The 17,899-nt window shown below is 54.8% G+C and overlaps 1 protein-coding gene across 1 annotated transcript; it reads left to right on the forward strand.

The window, feature by feature from the left end:
- Positions 1 to 10,176: 10,176 nt before the first annotated feature.
- NEUROG3 (neurogenin 3) lies at positions 10,177 to 10,719 on the forward strand. The gene has a single exon (XM_034061325.1). It carries the CDS (start codon positions 10,177 to 10,179, stop codon positions 10,717 to 10,719), a length of 543 nt encoding a protein of 180 aa, XP_033917216.1.
- The last annotated feature ends 7,180 nt before the right edge of the window (positions 10,720 to 17,899 follow it).

Genomic DNA, 17,899 nt, shown 5'->3' on the forward strand with positions numbered 1-17,899 from the left:
ATGGAAGGGTGAATTTGCTCTTCGGCATGAGGCTTGGCTCTTGTCAGTGTGCCATGCTCTGTCCTGTTAGTAGATTGATTTTTTGAATGGGTTTATGGTGTGCACAAGGTATTTTGTGTACTTTAAAGTGTCTGGTTTTATCCTGAGCTGCTGACCCTGCAGGGGTGCGCTCAGTCCTGCCTGATTCATCTGCACCAGTGAGGCCTGGAGGGGATGTGGTGTGGTGTTAGTGAACCTGTGGTTCACCTCTAGCTGGTGCTCCACACACGTCACTGACCCAGCTGCCAGCATCTTCTATTTAAATATGCATGTCCCCATGCCTGCAAACAAATCAACTGGAAACATGCGAAGAGCTACACTCAAAATGTTGTCCTGTTCTGATACTTGCATTTGGCTGTAAGTGAAAACCTCTGCAGCCAATCTAGTGAAGGTCATCTGGGCTTTTGCATTCAGCTGATGTGAAAGTTGATTTTAAAATGGGTGAAGAATACTGGTCTAATTCAACCCCTGTCTTCCTGGCAGGAGCAGCCACAGCTGGACAACTCCTCACACATGCATCCTTAACCTGCTTCAAAAAATGCTCCTTGCCTGCAGTTTAAAAGACTGAGGCGACTCTGCAAAATCCCAGAGCTGTTACAGGTTTTCTTTAGTGCGTAATTTTAAGTGCTCTGACAACTGTGAGCTTCCCATGGCCCATCCTCTGCATGCTCCTGCTTTCCCTGTGCCCTGCCCTCCATGGGTGTTGGCTATCCGTTTGTGCTCCTTGTCTGCAAAAATCACCCCACCAGTCCTTGCTGCCTGACCCCAGCGTTGCCTCTCTCCTCCCTGTATCCTGGAGGTTTCCTGCCTGCCATGTGATGGCAGTGTGGAGCAGCTGCCTGTTAAAACGGTTGGGAAGCAGACTGGCTGCAAGAACTCCGTGCGGGCTGCCTGCCGAGCCATTGGGCAGTGACACCCAAAATGCTCTCCCTCCCCTGTGAGTTCAGGTAGCAGGGGGTCACTGCATAGCTTCAGACATGTGGAGGGGTTTCGCACTGAGACTCAATCGCTCGCTATTCAGCTAGAAACAGAGATTTACCTCTGTATTTCAGATAATTACAGGCCATCCCGGCACGCTCTGGGCACAGCACTAGGGTAACTCCCCCTGGTGAGCTGAGGGCCTGGCTGAAGAACGGTGCACGGTGTATGCTGTACGATTATCTTACACGGTAAAAACCTCTGCAGAAGACACGGCGAGCAGCTCTCCCTCTGGTGGGTGGGATGCCATATCACAAGGCGCTGATTAAATCTCTGCTCACCGTGGATTAACTCCCCACTCAGCACGTCCTTACGGCACCGGCACTGGGGTTTATCCAGTGGCTCTATCCCCTGCCTTGCTTCGAGACACAGTTTCCACTAGCTTTGTCTCCCTCAGAGGTGGAAATCCTTCATTTGCCCAGACCTCAGCAGCAGTTAGTTCATGAGACAGAGAGGGGCGCTCAGGATATGGCTGCTCTTTACAACCAGCCTGGAAAACCAGTTTTGGAGGCGGGATGAGCTAATTTCCTCCTGGTGGGGAAAAAAGTCGGTGTTAAAGATCTAAAAACCCTTTAGCTTAAAGTTGTTTTGCAGATTCGTATTCCTAAAGCCCTTTTCTTCACTAGGACTTCCCAGTGCTTGTGACTTTTCTGTACAAGCTGATTGTTAAAAGGTGCTTGTGTGGGTTGAGGAATTGGTTTTGGTAAGAAATAATCTTGTGGGTGTTCAGCTGCAGAGTGCAGGTGCTCCCACTCCCCAGGATCCTCTGGACTCCACTGGGCCAGAGGGACCAGCTCATCCCCGAGCCACTGGTAGCACATTAAGTTGCTTTGGGTCTGCATCTTTGTTTGATGTTTATGCCTTTCTCTGTGGGGCAGAGAGAGAGTGTGGCATCTTCATCTGTGGTGGTGAGAGCAACTCTGCTGTTCAACTGGTCAAAATTATGTTCAGTTCATTGTGTTTCTTAAAGCTGTCAGACCCAGAGTGTGTTATCACACTGGGGACGGGAGTACTGCTTTCAGTTGGGTTCTGCTCCTGGCCTGAAATCTTTCTCTGCAGCTATAAAGGCTAAAATTTTGCCTCACAGCAGTGATAAGAGCCCTTGGCAAGCAGCTGTTAAATCCCTTTGGGAAAGTGGGTGTTCTGCCCATTTCCAGCATGCTCCTTTGAAGGTGGTACTTTTCCTTTCATGGGTAGTTTTTTCCTTGATGAAAAAGTAGAGGCAGGTGAAAGCTGTGTGCCTGGAAAGGGAAGGAGAATAGCTGATCTGCCTGGGATGTGCACAATGGGGCAAAACAGCCTTATGCATCTAGGCACTGGGTATCAGTTTGCAGATCACTTCTCTGTCTCAGTCCTCAGCCCTCCTAGGGCTTTCTTGTGGGTCAGTGCCACACGTGGGGGTCTTCATACCTGCAGCAGGTTTTGAGGATATGGAGGCTTTGCCTGGGAAAGCATAAGGAGCTGCTGGCACCAGGTGAGCATTGCTAGCTGCAGTGTTCCTGGGATGCTTGGTGATCCCCACAGTGGGAACTGTGTAGGGCTGATCCCTCTGCTGCAGCAAAGCAGAGCAACACCATCTCTTCCTGCTTGAGGCTACAGCTTGCTGGGTTAAAATAAGTATAACAACGACAGAAAGGGGGGAGCGCTTGGGGGGGTGCAGTGATAAAGCTGCTAGCTGAAGGGGAAGAGCCAGCAGGGAAAATGGGCTGGGGTGTCAGGCTGGCAGACACTTGACTGAGAAAGGAGCAATCTGTAAGGTCCCTGGAGCTATGTGCAGGCACTGGCAAGGCTGTTGAGCTGCTGGAGAACACTGGCTTTTGGGGAAGTTTGGGTGCAGGGCTTTGAAGTTTCTGGGCTTTTTAAAATGTAAGTGGGTTTTGCTGACTGGGACAGCTGCCTCCTCCACATCCTCCCCAGTGGGGATGATGATTTTCAATCCCCTGGCTGGCCACAGCATCAGCCATATCCAGGGTTGATTTAGCTTTACTGGCTTGCTTTCCTTGTAAAATGGCATTGCTAAGCATGGCAGTGAACAGGACCGCAGCTGCTGATGGTGCTCGCAGGCCTCCCAGGTGTCCCTCTCCCTGTGCATAGGGCTTGGGAGACAGGGCAAGCAGAGCTCTGGGAAGGTCTCTGTCCCATCAAAAGTGACAGATGCTGGCGCTGTGTCTGGGCTCACCCCAGCTAACACTGGCTTAGGTGAAAGTGGTATGTGCCCTGATGGTCCCCAGTTTCCTGGCATTTGGTGTTCACTAAATTAGTGTTCATTCTCTAGGAAAAGGAGGTGAAATATCCAGTCTCTGGGCTTAGTTCAGTTCCCAGCCAGCTGTTAGATTATTTCCTTATAAAACGTATTTGTGCCAATGAAAGCATTCAGTCCATCTGAGAAAACGAGCTTTGTGAGAAATACTATCTTAGACTGGGATGTGTGTAAGTCATGGGGTCATCCTGCAGCCCCTGTCCCAGGAGTGGGGACAAAGGGACCAGGACAAATGCGATGCACCTTTTGAGCATCCCATGGCAAGGGGCCCAGTTGCCCAGCAGTGGATAGAGAGGCTATCAGTGCCCAGGGGTGACTGCAGTATTCCTGCTTCACCTTCCCAACCCTGATGCCATGTGAGCGGGGCAGGATGTGGCCCTGCTGCCCCCAGCCTGGCAGCAGCGGCGGCATGCCAGCCCCTCACCCCAATTATTGCTGGGTGTCGAAAAGACATTGAAAAGCAAGGAGGAGAGCTGTGAAGAGGGTCACTTCAGTGCCTCTTTCTCTCTTTTTCTTTTTTCCCTCCCTGAGGAGGAAGTTAGAAAAGCAGAGCCCTCAAAGCCGCATTGAAAGGGTGACAGAGACAGGATAATGCATAAGACGGAGGGAAGGAATCTCAGGGCACTCACCACGGTGTTTTAATGATCTGTTAACAATTACCCCTTTCAGGGCAGAACATATGGTAGATGGTTTGCTTTAAAAAAAAGGCACAAAAAAGAAAAAAGAAATTACTTCAGAAACTTAAATGATGGTGGAAAACGGTGGGGATTGTGGTGAAGAGCTTGGGGAGGGAAGTGTACTCCCCAGGGCAAGGGGATGTTGGATGGTGAGAGGATGTTGGATGATGTGTCTTTGAGCATGGAGGATTTGCTGGAGCCATAGGTGCCTGAAAAGTGTGCAGGAGCTGCTGGGGGTGCTGGGGCAGGGCATCTGAAGGAGCCATAGTAGGCTTGAAGAAATGCAGTAACAAAGGAAACTGATAAGGGTGATGATAAACCTCAGGAAGCTGCTGGGACATGTGTGTGCACATGGGGGAAGGAGCACTGTGCCCCCCCCAGGACTCTGGTGCCAGTGCTGTGCTACTGACCAACCTGCTGCAAGGTCAGGACCCCACTCAGACCCTCACATGGCTTCAAAGGGCTTGGCAGTGCCTCATGGGGTGGTCTCCAACCCCGATGGGGTTTGTGGGTGAGAATCCCATCCCTGCTGCCTGTCTGTTGTGCTATGGACTGGAGCATCTGCCCTGGCTCATGCTCAAGCCCATCTGTGCAGGCAGGGTATCTGATACTGCGCTGGTACTCCCCTCCTTGCAGCTGGAGGCTGGTGTAGCCACACAAACAGCTAAAATACACTGGATGCACACAGGTGAGTGAGCACTTTCAGGTTTCCCTGCTACTACCTGTCATGAGACTGCTGCCTTTTCCCTACTGTCACAAGCTTTTGGCATAATGTTAGATCGTGCCTCACCAAAGTCGCATTGCCAAGGACCGATACAGGTAACTTGTCTTGCAAAGCTGGACAGCAGCTAAAATTATGGGTTAAAACTGCACAGTGTTTTGTGTATAAATATCCAGATTCCCACCCCCCTTCCCCTTCCCTTTGTTATGAATACATTATTTTGCATTGAGATACAGAAGGCAGGCTGGCTGCTCACCTTCCCAGAGGCCCTGGCATCTGCTGGCAGGAGGGATTGTGCTGCCTGTGGGCTCCTCATTATACAACTTGACTTGGGGAAGAAAATGGTCCCTTCTGAATATAAAATTGTCTTCTCAGCACTGTGGTGGTGCAGGACACCCAGATGGCTTCAATTCAAAGAGCTTGGCAGATAAACCCTGGTGCTTGATGAAGGGTCAGGAGAGGGGTACCAGTATTGGGAGCCGAGGTGGAGTGTGAGTAGATAGACAGGGACAGTGGGGGAAAACTGGGATGGGGTACCGAGGCTGCTTGGCTGGGACGTTAGTGCAAAGTGTTCCAGGAGAGGGGCATGAAAACACAGGGGTGTGAGCCAGGAGATGGTGAGGCTGGGACAGAGGAAAGTGGGTGTGGAGGGATATTTTGCAGCAGGCGAAGTATTCCTGCCACACCTTTGAGTTGCATGCTTTCTGCCAAGGGTGGTTTGGCTTGAGCAGTGGTCCAGCACCATGGAAAGAAGGTGGCAGTCTGAGATCAGCATATCCATGGTCTGTGACTATTTATAAATGGCCAAAGGAGGGTTGGTGTAAACAAATACTGACGCCTCAAGTCTGTGTTTCTGTGTTTCCGATCTGGTAACTGAGGATGACCATTGCCAGCCAGTCCGTGTGCTGGAGATATCCTGCCATGAAAGCTGTTGAATTGTAGCTGTGGAGACAGTAGATTTCTAATTACAGTTATTCTTTGAGATTTCCATGCAGGCAGATACACAAGAAGTGGCATACTTTGGACCAGTGATGCTGCAGACGAGTTAAAGATGGACGTGTGCTTGAACACCTGCTAAGTCCCCATTGTGTTTCATTCAACCATGTTGTAGTGGTGGTGGCTTCTGCGAGATCTTGCCAGAAACTTGCTGTAAAGCTTAAAGCACTTGGAAAAACTGAATGAGTGTGCTGGATGTATAACCTATCCTGTCTGCTCATGCTGTCATCACAGTAGAGGAGAAACCCTCTTTTCTGGCAGACGAAACAGGCTGAAGCAAGGTACCACATGTCATAAGCCGAGAGGAGATCAAGATTGGCAGAGGTGGGAATGACTGGAGATGACCAATTCCCAGAGAGGTGAGGACCATCCTTCCCTACCTGGGATGATACTTGGATGGCTGAATGAATACTTGAAGGTAACAGGTTTCACAGCACCCACCTGTAGGCATCACATCCCAGTATCTGACTGACTTTTTTGTACTAGGTATTCGTTCCCTGTCTTTCCTTTCCATGGTGTTTCTTTTCCTTTCCCCTGTTGTATCCAGAGATAATCCAGGTTTTTGCTATGCTTATGACTGTTGCATTCTGACCCAAAACATGTTTCAGTGTTAGAACAGCCGTTTGCTCTTGCAGCCTTATAAAGCCATCTCCTGTTGGGAGGTTTATTGTAGAGTGGGTTTGCACACTGGAAACTGTTGGGCTTTCTTTCCCCTGTGTACTATATCAGGGCTTCTCCTCTTCTGGTGTAGTGATATTATCCTTCACCTTAGGGCTCTGTTGGACTTTCCCTGCCCCTGAGTAGCCTTAGCCCTCAGCACTTGTAAGTCAGAGCATGTGAGGTGCAGAGCCCAGCTTCCAGTGGAACTAAAGAAAAACCCATCAGCCCTGGCATGGATAAGGCCTTTGAGACAGATTTCTGCAGCACAGAGACAGCGAGGGCTGCTAGTTGGTTATGGAGGGGGTTGGTATTTGCAGCTGGTGGGATTTGTGCCAGTCCTGTCCATGGCACACGGAAGGGGCCCTAACCCTGGAGAGATGTTTCTCCTTGCACAGCCCCTTCTGCCTTGAGCAGAGCTCACTTTGCCTCCATGGGGAGAGACACCAAAGGGGAGGACATCTTTTCTGGTAGCCGTGTCCCACACGAGGAGAGCTTTTGCTAGCCAAGCCCCCAGTGCATGTACTAGTTGCTCTCTTTCTCTTGTACCGGACCCTGGCCACAAAAGATGGGATGATTTAGCATGGTGAAATGGGCTTTGCTATCCTTTTCCCAAGCAGCCTTTGCTACTCTGCCCATTCTCGGCCCCAGGAAGCCGCTTGCTCAGTGCTCGCCGGGTAATTAATGACTTGCCGGGGGTGATCCTTTCGCCCCGGCGGGCACCGCCGGTCCCCTCTCGCTATCCCCGGGATGGCGATAGGGTGTCCCCGCGGCTCTGAGCTCTCCCAGCCCGGGGCCAGCTCCCTCCCGGGGCCGCGGCTCTGCGCCTGGCCGTGCGCACCTTCGGGCTGCTCCAGGGGACGCGCTCCCGGCGCCGCTTCCCTGCACTTGCCTTTCTTCTCCTATTTTCTTTTCTTTTTTTATATGTATTTTTCTTTTCGAGCCCCTTCTCCTCTCCCTCTTATAGGAAGAGGAGCGAGAGGGGAGAAAGGGAGAAATATTGTTTGAATTCACAAAGGGGGGCATTTGGTGCACCTTGCGCTTGGCATCTGTGCTACTTGTGTCCCGAGCACCGCTCTCGCACAGGGGAGAGGGGCAGGAGGGGCAGGCGTGCATCTGTTGGGCGCCACAATAAAGTCACAAAACAGAGGCGAGGAGCCGGCCCAGCCGCGCTGCCCTCTCAAAGGGGGACGCAGGGCTGCGGCTCCCAGGTATTATGCGCTGGGTAGGTAGGGCCGAGGAAGCAGCTGCTCCGGCTCTGAAGGACTGTGCTCCGCCGAGCCGCTCGACATATGGCACCGCAAATCACGGTACCTCCTGAGCAGCCCCGATCGCGGAGCAGCGGGGGAACGAAGGAAAGACCGGCCCCATTGCAGGTGTCTCCGCCGTGCGTTCCCCGCTGCCGCAGCTACCCAGCTGGGAAGAGGCGCGGGAGCGCACCAGCGGACCCAGGGCAGACGGGGGGCGCAGAGTGGCCAGTGGACCCCCGGCCCTGGTGCACAGTGATAGAGAGCGGGCCCGGTCTTATCTGCCCGCCCCTCTCCTGAGCAAACAGCTCCTGGCGGGCAGGCAGGCTGCGGCCGGGACCCGGCTCGCAAAACGTCCCCGACGCCTGGCAGGCGAGAGATGCGCCGGAGCTGCACTGGTTACCATATGTTTTCAATAAAATAAGACAAATAGGGCCGGGAGATAGGGATTGCAGTAAACCTGTTATAAATCAGCACGAACTAGGCCAATGTAAACGGCAGAAGGGCCCCTCCTGGAAGGGCCGTTGGGTGCCAGCTACGCGTCGGGGCGCCCCGGCCAGGTGTGAGCGGGAGCCCGCTGCGGTACCCCCGGAGATTTTTATCACGTTTGTGGTAATATGGTGCTTGTTATGCTAACCATGAGTAAACATACCCGGCCGGGCTTTGTGGCGACGGGAGGGAGTTATCGGAAAGTGGCAGTGGGAAGGTGATTTAACAATAAAGTTGTCTTGTTTGCCAGCAGGTGATGTCTGCCCCCAGTCCCATGATTAATGCTTCCCAAAGCACTCCACTTTACAATCTCTTGTAATTATTTATTAAACGAAATCTATTTATTATTATTTTAGCAAACAGCGGTACCAGGTGGGGCTTTCTTTTCCTCTTCAGCTTTTGTCTGAAGGACGTTTGAAGTGGGCAGTCTGAGGCTTGGAAACTCGCTCGCCAGATTTTTTTGTCATCCAATTGCACAGGCACAAAAAAAACCCTGCCGGGCCCTTCCTATTCATCCTCCCCTGCCCTGCGAGCCGCCCCTCAAGAAGGGGCGCCCGAGTAGCCGCGGGGGCCGGCCCCCCTCGGCCCCAATCCCCCTCCCTCTCAGCGCCGCCGCCGCAGAGGAGCGGGGCCGCCCTCCCGCCGCGCCGCGCCTATGGAGAGGCAGCGCGCATCGCACCGCCCCGCACCGCCCCGCACCACACCGCGCCAGCCGCGGCCACCCCGCGGGACAGGAGGCCGGGGCCGGCCGGTGTAGCTGCCCCCGCCTTGCTGCGGCCCGAAGGGACCGCTCCGGCAGCTCCTGGAGCCGGTGTCCCCGGCCGGGATCCGCCGCGACGCTTTGGTGAAGTAGCGGGGGGCTCCGGCCCAGCCTGGACTGCGCCTAGCGGGTGACCCTGCCCACACCCCCGGGTGTGCTGGGCCGCACAGGGGAGGGTCGGCCCCGCAGCTCCCGGCTCCCTGCCCTCCGCCGGGGAACGGTGTCCCGAGCCCGGCGATGTCCCCACAGGCCGTCACAGCCAGTGCGCAAAAGTCCCTGGCACGTTTTGCGCACCGAGCCCCGGCGCAGGGCTGCCCTCCCCGGCCCCAGCGCCGGGTTAGTAGGGCGGGGGTAGCCGGGGGCTGCTGCCGGGCTCTTCCTCTGCGGGACCCAGGCCCCGATTCCCAGGGGGGAGCAAAGACACAGAGGTGGGGGGGGGCTGGAGAACGGCGTCCCACTCGCCCCCCCGTGCTGGCGCTAGCCGCTAGCAAGGCAGCCAGCGGTCGGTACCCGGGGCGCGGGGCTGTCCATGGCCCTGCGGAGCCGTAGAGAGGGGTCGCGGGAGGCGATGGGGTCCTTTCGCTCCCCTCCCGGGTTTCTGGAGGATCCCGGGAGTGTTCCGTAGCTCCGGGGCAGAGAGAGGTACTTTGTTGCTCTGCCGCCGAGCCGAGAGGAGCAGGAATGGGGCCGACGGTACCCCCACGGCTGCACAGAGGGAAACCCCGACTGTTCCGGCTGAACGGCCCCACCATTCCGAGGCGCGGGACCCGTGTCTGACCCACTTGGCGCAGCCGAATCCTCGGGAGACCCCTGTCACCGCTAGGGCCCTGGGCCAGGGCCACCCGCCCCGACCTCCTCCACGGCCACCGCGGAGTCCCGGCGTGAGCGGCCCCCTGCACAGAGGTGCAGCTCGGGGTAGGAGCTCTGCCCGGGCCCTGGTGAGGGCGGGCAGGGGCTGGCCCGGGGAAAGGGGAGGCGTGGGAGCCGGTGGGCTCTGGCAGGGCCGGGGGGCGGGCGGTGCAGGGCTCGGCACGCTTCCGTGGGCTGATAAGATAAAAGCGTGCCAAGGGGTGGGTGCTGGCGGGGGGGCGCACACGCCGCCCGGCCGGGAAATCCGCATTGTCTGCCTGCCCTATATATATAGGGGCTTAACGGCAGTCGTGTGCCGACGGCTCAACCTTTCCTGCCCGTGCTCGAGGGAAAGCGGGGAGGGGGGAACGGAAGGGTGTGCCGAGGAAAAGCCGCTCTCCTGCCCCGCAGACTCGCCCCGGGCTCAACAGGTACAGCCGCAGGGCAGAGGTCTTTCTCCCCGCCGGCCGCAGCGCCGGTTAAAGCAGGCTTGGCTTCACAGGATGGCTCCGCAGAGTGACCGCTCGCCTGGTGAAGGCCAGCCCTATTTCGGTGGCACTGAGGACGCCCCCTCCGCTCCCGGCGGCAGCTCAGCGAGCAGCAGGGGTGCCTCGCCGGCCCGCACCGCCCTGACCCCTCGGGAGACGACGGTCCGCAGGAAGGGGAAGGCGCGACGGGGCCGCGGCAAGGCACGGAACGAAGGGCTGCTCAGCAAGCAGAAGAGGAGCCGGCGCATGAAGGCAAACGACCGGGAGAGGAACCGCATGCATCACCTCAACTCCGCCCTGGACGCGCTCCGCAGCGTCCTGCCCACCTTCCCCGACGACGCCAAACTCACCAAGATAGAAACTCTCCGCTTCGCCCACAACTACATCTGGGCGCTGACCCAGAGCCTCCGCCTGGCCGAGCAGGGCCTGCCCGAGCCCCCCCCGCCACCTCCCCCAGCGGCCGCCGCCTCCCCCGGGCCCTGGGACTCGTCCTGCCCCACCGCTCCACCGCCCGCCACCCTGCGCCGCGGCCCCGCCGCCTTCCCCGCCTTCCTCTGAGCCCTCCGCCCGGCTGCTTTCCCCCCGCTTTTGGCCTTCAAATGGCCGGCGGAGCGGAGGGTGGGCTCCCCGCGCTGCGCGCCGGGGGGCGGCGGCCGCTCCTGTGCCCCCTGCCCCGTCCCGCTTGGCTGGAGCGCAGCGGGAGCGGGAGGACAAAAACAAATCGCGGTTTTATACACGGAATCGGTAAATTATATTAATTTGTCACTATTGGTATTTATTGATTATATTTAGTAACAAATATGTATTTTGTACATAAGAGTATTTTTGGCAGCGGTGGTCCAGCTGTTTGAATCTGGGAGGGCAGCAACGGCTGTTTTGATTTTGTTGGTTTTGGCTTGAATTTTGAAGAAGAGGAGGAGAATAAAGTGTGTCTGGGTCAGACCTGTGTAACACCGTCTTTTTTCCACCAAGGGCTCTCGGAGGTGGTGTCTAAATCCCGCGCAGCCCGTGCCGGGGCAGGCAGCGCCGGCCCTACGGAGCCTTGCGCGGGGACCCGGGCGGTGTGCCCGGTGCCGGGGCCATGTGCCCTGCGCGAGGAGGAGCGGCGATGGAGGGTCCTGCACTTGTGCGCACGCCGGTGCGTGCCCGTCGGGGCCCACGCGTGCGTTTAAACCGGTCTCTTTTTGCAGCCGCAGTTTCCCGCAAGGCTGCAGCCCGCCCGTGTGATGCCCTTTCCCTCTGTGAATCCGCCCCGTTCTGCCAGCCCCGTCCCGGCAATGTGAGCTGCAGCCGGTTGAACCTCCCCACGCAGACGGGTTTTCAGTGCCAGGCTCGGCCCTGGGGCTAGTCTGGGGACGTCCCCAGGACACAGCTCCAACACCAGGGACTGTCCTCATCCCCAGGGCAGTGTTGCCCCAGGCAGACCCCATCCTCGCCGGGGGAGGGTTTAGCCGGAGCAGGCGCGGGAGGTGGGAAGCGCAGTACCTCCCACTCCACGGCAAGAAAGGAAGAGAAGTCGCATAAATCCCGCGAGCCCTTCCCGGTCTTCTCCTCCTAGGGACTCAATTTGTAGCTAGTAGATTTACGGCCGGGCTGCCTCCCCTCTCCGCGCTGCCCCAGCGGGGCAGCAGTCGCTAGACAAAGCGGCCCGCAAGGCCAAAAGCCCATTGTGATGCTAATTGTTCTCAGCTGAGCCCGTTTGCCCACGGCAAAGAGACGCTATTGAGGCAATTTGTAGAACAAAAGAAATTTGGTTACTGGAAAAAAAGACGCACGCACAAACACCCCTAAGACCCTTCTCCTGCACCACAACAAAATAGGCGAGAGTGAAACCTGACCGGGTGCGGGATCCCGAGGGCCTTATCCTGCCGTCCATCCCCCGTCCCTCCGACCTGGGGGCAACTGCTTGGCGCTCCCTTCACTCCCCCCCCCCTTCCTCCGTGCAGCTCCCGCTTCCACGGAGCCGTGAGCTCGGGTGGAGGTGAACCACTGGAGTGAGGAGCAGTGCGCGCTGCGCGGAGCCTTGCTCGGAGCGGCCGCAGCGCTCAGCCCCGCACGCGAGCCGTGGGCTCTGGCCATGGTGCTGAAAGGCGGCGGCCGGGCCGGGACTGGGCTTCCCCTGCCCCAAGCCTCTGTGAGCCGCTGCCTCTCCCAGTTGGCCCCAGTAAAAGGTTCATCCTTCGGAGCCTGCCCCGGCTGGGCGCGGGGTCATGAGGAATCTCCTCTGGTGCGGACCCCCGCCGGTGCAAACCCCCGCCCTATGCATCTCTGCTCAGACTTGCTGGGCTCAGCCCTGGTGCAGGCTAGCTGCAGAGTGCTGTGCATGCAGGTGAGCTGTGGGCAACATTGCCCAGTTCTGTGGTGAAGGGAGAGGTCATCTTGGCTCTGGTGCTAACAAGACACTTTGCGGCTCAGAAAACACATAGGCTTGGCGGATTTTGGAGAAGCAGTGATCTCTTCTTGTGCGGTTGATCCAGCCCCAATCAATGAACTGTCCCACAGAGAGGAGCTGCAGGTGCCCTATGCACCTGAGAGAATGGAGTGAGGGCACCACGGTGCCAGTGCCGACAAGCAAGGCAAGCAGGTGTCAATTCCTTCTTGACCTTTTTGGGAGATCTGCTCCTTCTGCTGCATCTTGCGACATGTTCATCCATGCAGAGCACCACTACTTCACCTATTCATTGCTTTGAGAAGAAATACACACATTTCTGGTGAAACACAGGCCATGGGGCAAGGCTGAGGACTAGGAAAAGGCTGTGTGTGCCTATCTCTGTGTGTACTGTTATAGTCCTGAACGTGATCTATCTGTGTCGTAGATCAGATAGGCAGAGTGAAAGACCTAATAGTATCCCTCCCCCTTCCCCTTCCCCCCTTTTCTGGCTGAATTGCGTATTGTTTTCATACTCTAACAGTCTGCAGAGTGCTTCAAGGCCTCTGTGTGTGGCCACAGGAGAAACACTGTGATTACTTGGGTGATAAAATCATTTAATGTTTTCCCTGCTAGTCCAGCTCCACTCTGGTATCTCCCTATGGGAGGTATCACCTTGCCCTAACTATCTGTGTGTGCTGCTGAACTGAGGAGGGTAGCAAACATACTCAGTCTACAAAAGTAGCATTTTTGAAAAAAAAAACCAACCCAAAACAGAATTGTGAAAGGGAGCTCAGAGTCTCTATAGGCAAGAAAAGAGGCAAGAAGAGCCTGAGAGCCCCAGTAAGAGCAGGTACCACAAAAGTCCAAAAGGATGTCTGCACAGCTGTATTTTTGGAAAGTGGTCACTTTAGTGGGTTTTACTGCATTGCAGATTCTTTTTTTCCCTGGAGGCTTAGGGTGCTTCTGGTCTTCCAGCAGCGAGGCTAAATGCTGGGGGGGGGGGGAGAGGGGGATACTGGGGTGGATGGGGGGGGCAGGCGGATTTACTACCTCTGGAGAACTAGTGACTTCTTTAGGAGCTTGAATGCTTTTTTTTTTCTTTTTTTCTTTTTTTCTTTGCCTCCACATTATTAGGTTAATCATTGCTTGAACTGGTTGCTATGGTTTTGGCAAACCCATGGAAACTTGATAATGAAGACTGAAAGACTCCTTTTCCATTTATCTTTTCTCTATGTTTAGTGCGTGATGGTCTCATTTCTCTTGACGGGGCTGTCCCAGCACCAGGGCCTGGCCTTTATAACCATGGCTGCTGTAATGGGCTAGGGACTTTTTGATGTGGAAGAAACAGGTGGCTGCTGGGACCACAAGCGTTCCAGAGACAGAGGCTTGTGCCCTCGCATACGTGCAAGCAACAGGTTGGAAACAAACTTAGCCTGGGTGCTGCCATATTTGGTTGCTGAAATCCCATGCAAGGTGAACTCAACTTTTATTTTCACAGCCAGGGGAGACTCCCTCACTACAAGCTGATGTTTCCATGCCCTCAACACTCAGTTTTAGGTTTTCTTCTCTGTATCTGCATCTTACTGCTGAACCCTAGCTGTAGGGATGTTCAGTGAACTCCGGCCATGCCTCTGAAGCAGAGCCTCCTGCAACTGCCTCATCAATGCTCTGTTATGATCAAGGTTAAAGGGGATTGAGGATAACACACAGTTGAAAACAGAGCCTGTAAATGATTTGCATGGCCCAGAGAGGCCATGCTCATTGCCAGGGCCAGGGCAGGGGGAGCATCGGGGTCCTTTCCTCAGTGACAATCTCTTCCCCCCTCCTCCTTGCTCTTGGCTGGCTCCCTCATGTCTGAAGACTATGGAGAAAATGAAGGTGATTTCTGTAATCCCAGGGCAATTCCTTTGACCTCAGACCTCCACCCTGTGCTCTAAATATGGCTTTAAGTGACTTGCCTCCTGCCCTCTCACATTGTCTGCCTCTGACATTGCAATCAAGTTTTCTGGCAGAAGCCAGGACTGCTAACCACTGCCTGTCCCCTCCATCTGCTGGGAATCATTGGGGCATTCTGCAATCAGAGGAGACCCTCTTGCCTCTTCCAACTTACATTAGGGCACCCTAGGGTCCCCCAGAAATGCTCCTGTGTCAGGACGTGGCAGGATACTCAGCTGTGGCTGCACGCCTGTCCTCCTGCACTGCCAGCACATTTTGGTGTAGCCACACTCACTGGCAGAGAAAAGGCAAAGAATCGGGATTCTTTCACATGGTCAGCCCTCAAAAGTCTGCCTTTCCCCCCTCCTCCCAGCTATAATGACAATCCAAAGAGTTCCTGATAGGGTTTTAAAAGATGCTTATTCATTCACTGTCCACCAAGCATGAAAATCCAGCTCATTTGTTCATTTGTTGCCATTCTTCGCCCAAACGACCCCACAGGGGCCGAAGCCTGTTGCCGAAAACTTGTCACTCACACTTTTAACTTCTTTTTGTTGTACTTCTCTTTATTTCATTCTTCTGGGTCCCCACCTCCGCCACCACCCCACCCTCTCCTCCGGTCACAAAGGCAAGTCTGGGAAGCTCTTTAAAGCTGCAGTGCCCCCTTTTAAAAATCAATACAAAAAAAAGCAATAGCTGAAAGAAGATCCCAAGTTTGTGTAAGGAAGGGGAAACTCCATCCCGTCTGCACAGCACAGACGGGGAGGGTAGGAGGGGGGAGGGTGCTGAATGCCAGTGCCCCCAAGCTGTCTTCAAGCTCTGCCTTCATATTGCACACTCACCAAAAGAATTGGGCCTTTCTGCATCAAAGGAAATGTAACCTAAAGGTTTAAGGGTTTTTTAAGGAGAAGGCATCATCCAAGCACTGAGCTCTTCAAGGAGCAGTGGCTCCTCTCCCTGCAGCATCTGCTTCTCCACTCAGAGGCTTTGCAGCATATGACCTGTGTGTCAGTCCTGCTTTTTGACAAGGCTGACCCAGTGCTGATTGCCCCTTTGGAGTTGTGGGCTTCATAGTGCAGAAGAAAAGGATAAATGAATGTGTATTTGTATTTGGAACTGGGCTAGACTGTGCTAGCTAACCTCTGAGCAAGTCCTATTTGCTTGTGAATCCAAGTCCCTGGCTGTCAAGTTAGACTCTTTCCAGCTTAGAGTATGATCTCCCTCCCTGGAGGAGGAGGAGGAGTGCAGTAGCACCACTTACTTCTTCATTCCTGAACACACTGTGTCCTCAGGTGGGTTTTACTGCAAAAGCTTGGTGTTGGCTTTGCTTGCATCATCCTGCCTCCCTGGTTATTCTCTGATCAGGGATGTCCCTAGAAAATCCATTCCAGGGCAAGCAGGAGGAATGAGTTTGTCCGTAAGGCACTTGTTGGCACTGCTACAGCTCCATGTACACTCATAGCAGTATTTGCTGGGACATGGGCAAGATCAGGTTGCTGGGCATGAGGAAACTGCGATGATCTCAGTCTCCTGATTATCACTGGGGCTCCTGCTCTGGTCAAAGCATGGGGCTTCCCATCCTGAGTGACTCACAGATTTTGTGTTTAATGGTCCCCATGAACATTTTTCATTGCATTTAAACTTTGCAGCCAGGAGTTGCAAAGCTGCAGCCATGAAGAATCGCTGCCTTTTTTCTCATTTCAGCCAAAGCTACAAGTATTTGTCTTGTTTTTTTCGGGCCTCAGATGTGATTTTTGCCTGGAGCAGGTGCTGGCATGAGGAACTGCATCTCCTGAATAGAGATGTGGTGAAGACTGTGTGAAATGTGGGCTCCTTGCTCAGGTCATTATTTCAGATAGCAATTTCAGGGAAATTATCTCCCCTACCTTTCCCACCCTGTGTAGGCAAGTGGAACTTGTTTAATTTCTTCCTCAGGGCACCACATTCCCAAGTCTCCAGTACCCAAATTTCAGTGGAAAACACTGCCACTAATATGCCCAGGCACCTGCCTGCGTATGGTCCCCTCCCCAGGGCAGAGCAATGGCAGGAGCTAAAGAGAAAAAGCAAAACTCTCTCCCTGTCACCTCCCCGTTACCAATAGATCATCCCCAGATCCTGGGCACCAGTGGTCCAAGCCCTCTCACTCCCTCACCGGGGAAGGTTGCTTCACCCACCAAGACCTTGTGCATGTGGGACAGGGGGAAGATTAATGGGGCAGGTGCTGGTGCCCAGAGCTGGCCCTTGCCCTGATAAGGTGGGAGCCGAGATAGCACTGGGTCAATACTCAGCGGTGGCCACCTGGAGCTGCAGCTGGAGCCACCTGAGGGGCTCCAGAGAGGAGAGGACACAGTGGGTCCTTCCCAGTCGTGTGGCCCATCTGTGTCCCATGGGAGACAACAGCTACCATACCTCACCACAGCCCCCTATGCTGTGCTGGCAGGGACCCCTTGCTCCTGACGGGACCCCCGGCCTCCCCTGGCCATCTGCTCCGCCTGCCCACTCCCACCCATCAGCTTTCACCGTGCAGCCTGGCTTCTGGGGCAAAGCCAAGGTTTCAGCCTCCCCCACCGTTAATAATTCCCGAGGGAGCACGGCGTTCCCATTTATCACCCTTCCTTTAAATCCCAGCTGTTATTTATGTACAACCCCCACCTCGCCTTTCCCAGGACAGCACTGCTATGCCCTTACTGCATCCTGCGATGCCCAAACATCCCCGCATTTGGGCAGGAGAGGATTTTGCACATGCTGAGGTTCCACCATCAGTCCCCCCCTGTTTTAGGCAGCAGAGCTTGAAGATAAATGGTACCACTGGCTGAATGTGTTAAAACTCTGAAACAGCACCTGTTGCTGGAAAAACTGCAACCCAAGGTTAGCTGAAATATTTCGGGGTTTGAAAAAACTCTTTTAGTAATAAGCCCTGATGTGGTTCATCTTTGCCTGCTCCTGGATGAGGGTTTTGTCGAATAGAAGGTGGATGCCCTGTAAGGAACCTGCAAAATTTTATTAGCATTTAGTTTGAGGAGCAGCATGCTCCTGGCTGCAGGTTATTTACCCCCACTGTCCTCAGGCTCTGTAGCTAGGATATGCCCTTGTCCTACCGGCCTCACTTTGGGCCACTAGCTTTATCTCGGTGACCTGGGAGACTTATGGACCCTGGGGGTGTAAACATCACTTCACAAACTACAAATTGCAAACTGCAAACTACAAACTACAACTTGCAAACCACAAATAGAAAAACATAGCTATAAACCTATGTATTTATAATCTCATACGCTGGGTGCAGTTTAGCAGCCTTGCCATCCTGCAGTTTCAGCTTTGCAATATCACAAGAGGACTTTTTTTTTTTTCCGAGGGTTTTCTTGTTTCCCTATGGTCTGCCCCTGCTCTCCCACAGGATGCTGTGCTGTCCTAGCTGCCCCGCGCCGGGCTGCA

This window comes from Melopsittacus undulatus, chromosome 4, assembly GCF_012275295.1.
Source record: "Melopsittacus undulatus isolate bMelUnd1 chromosome 4, bMelUnd1.mat.Z, whole genome shotgun sequence".
Taxonomy (NCBI): domain Eukaryota; kingdom Metazoa; phylum Chordata; class Aves; order Psittaciformes; family Psittaculidae; genus Melopsittacus; species Melopsittacus undulatus.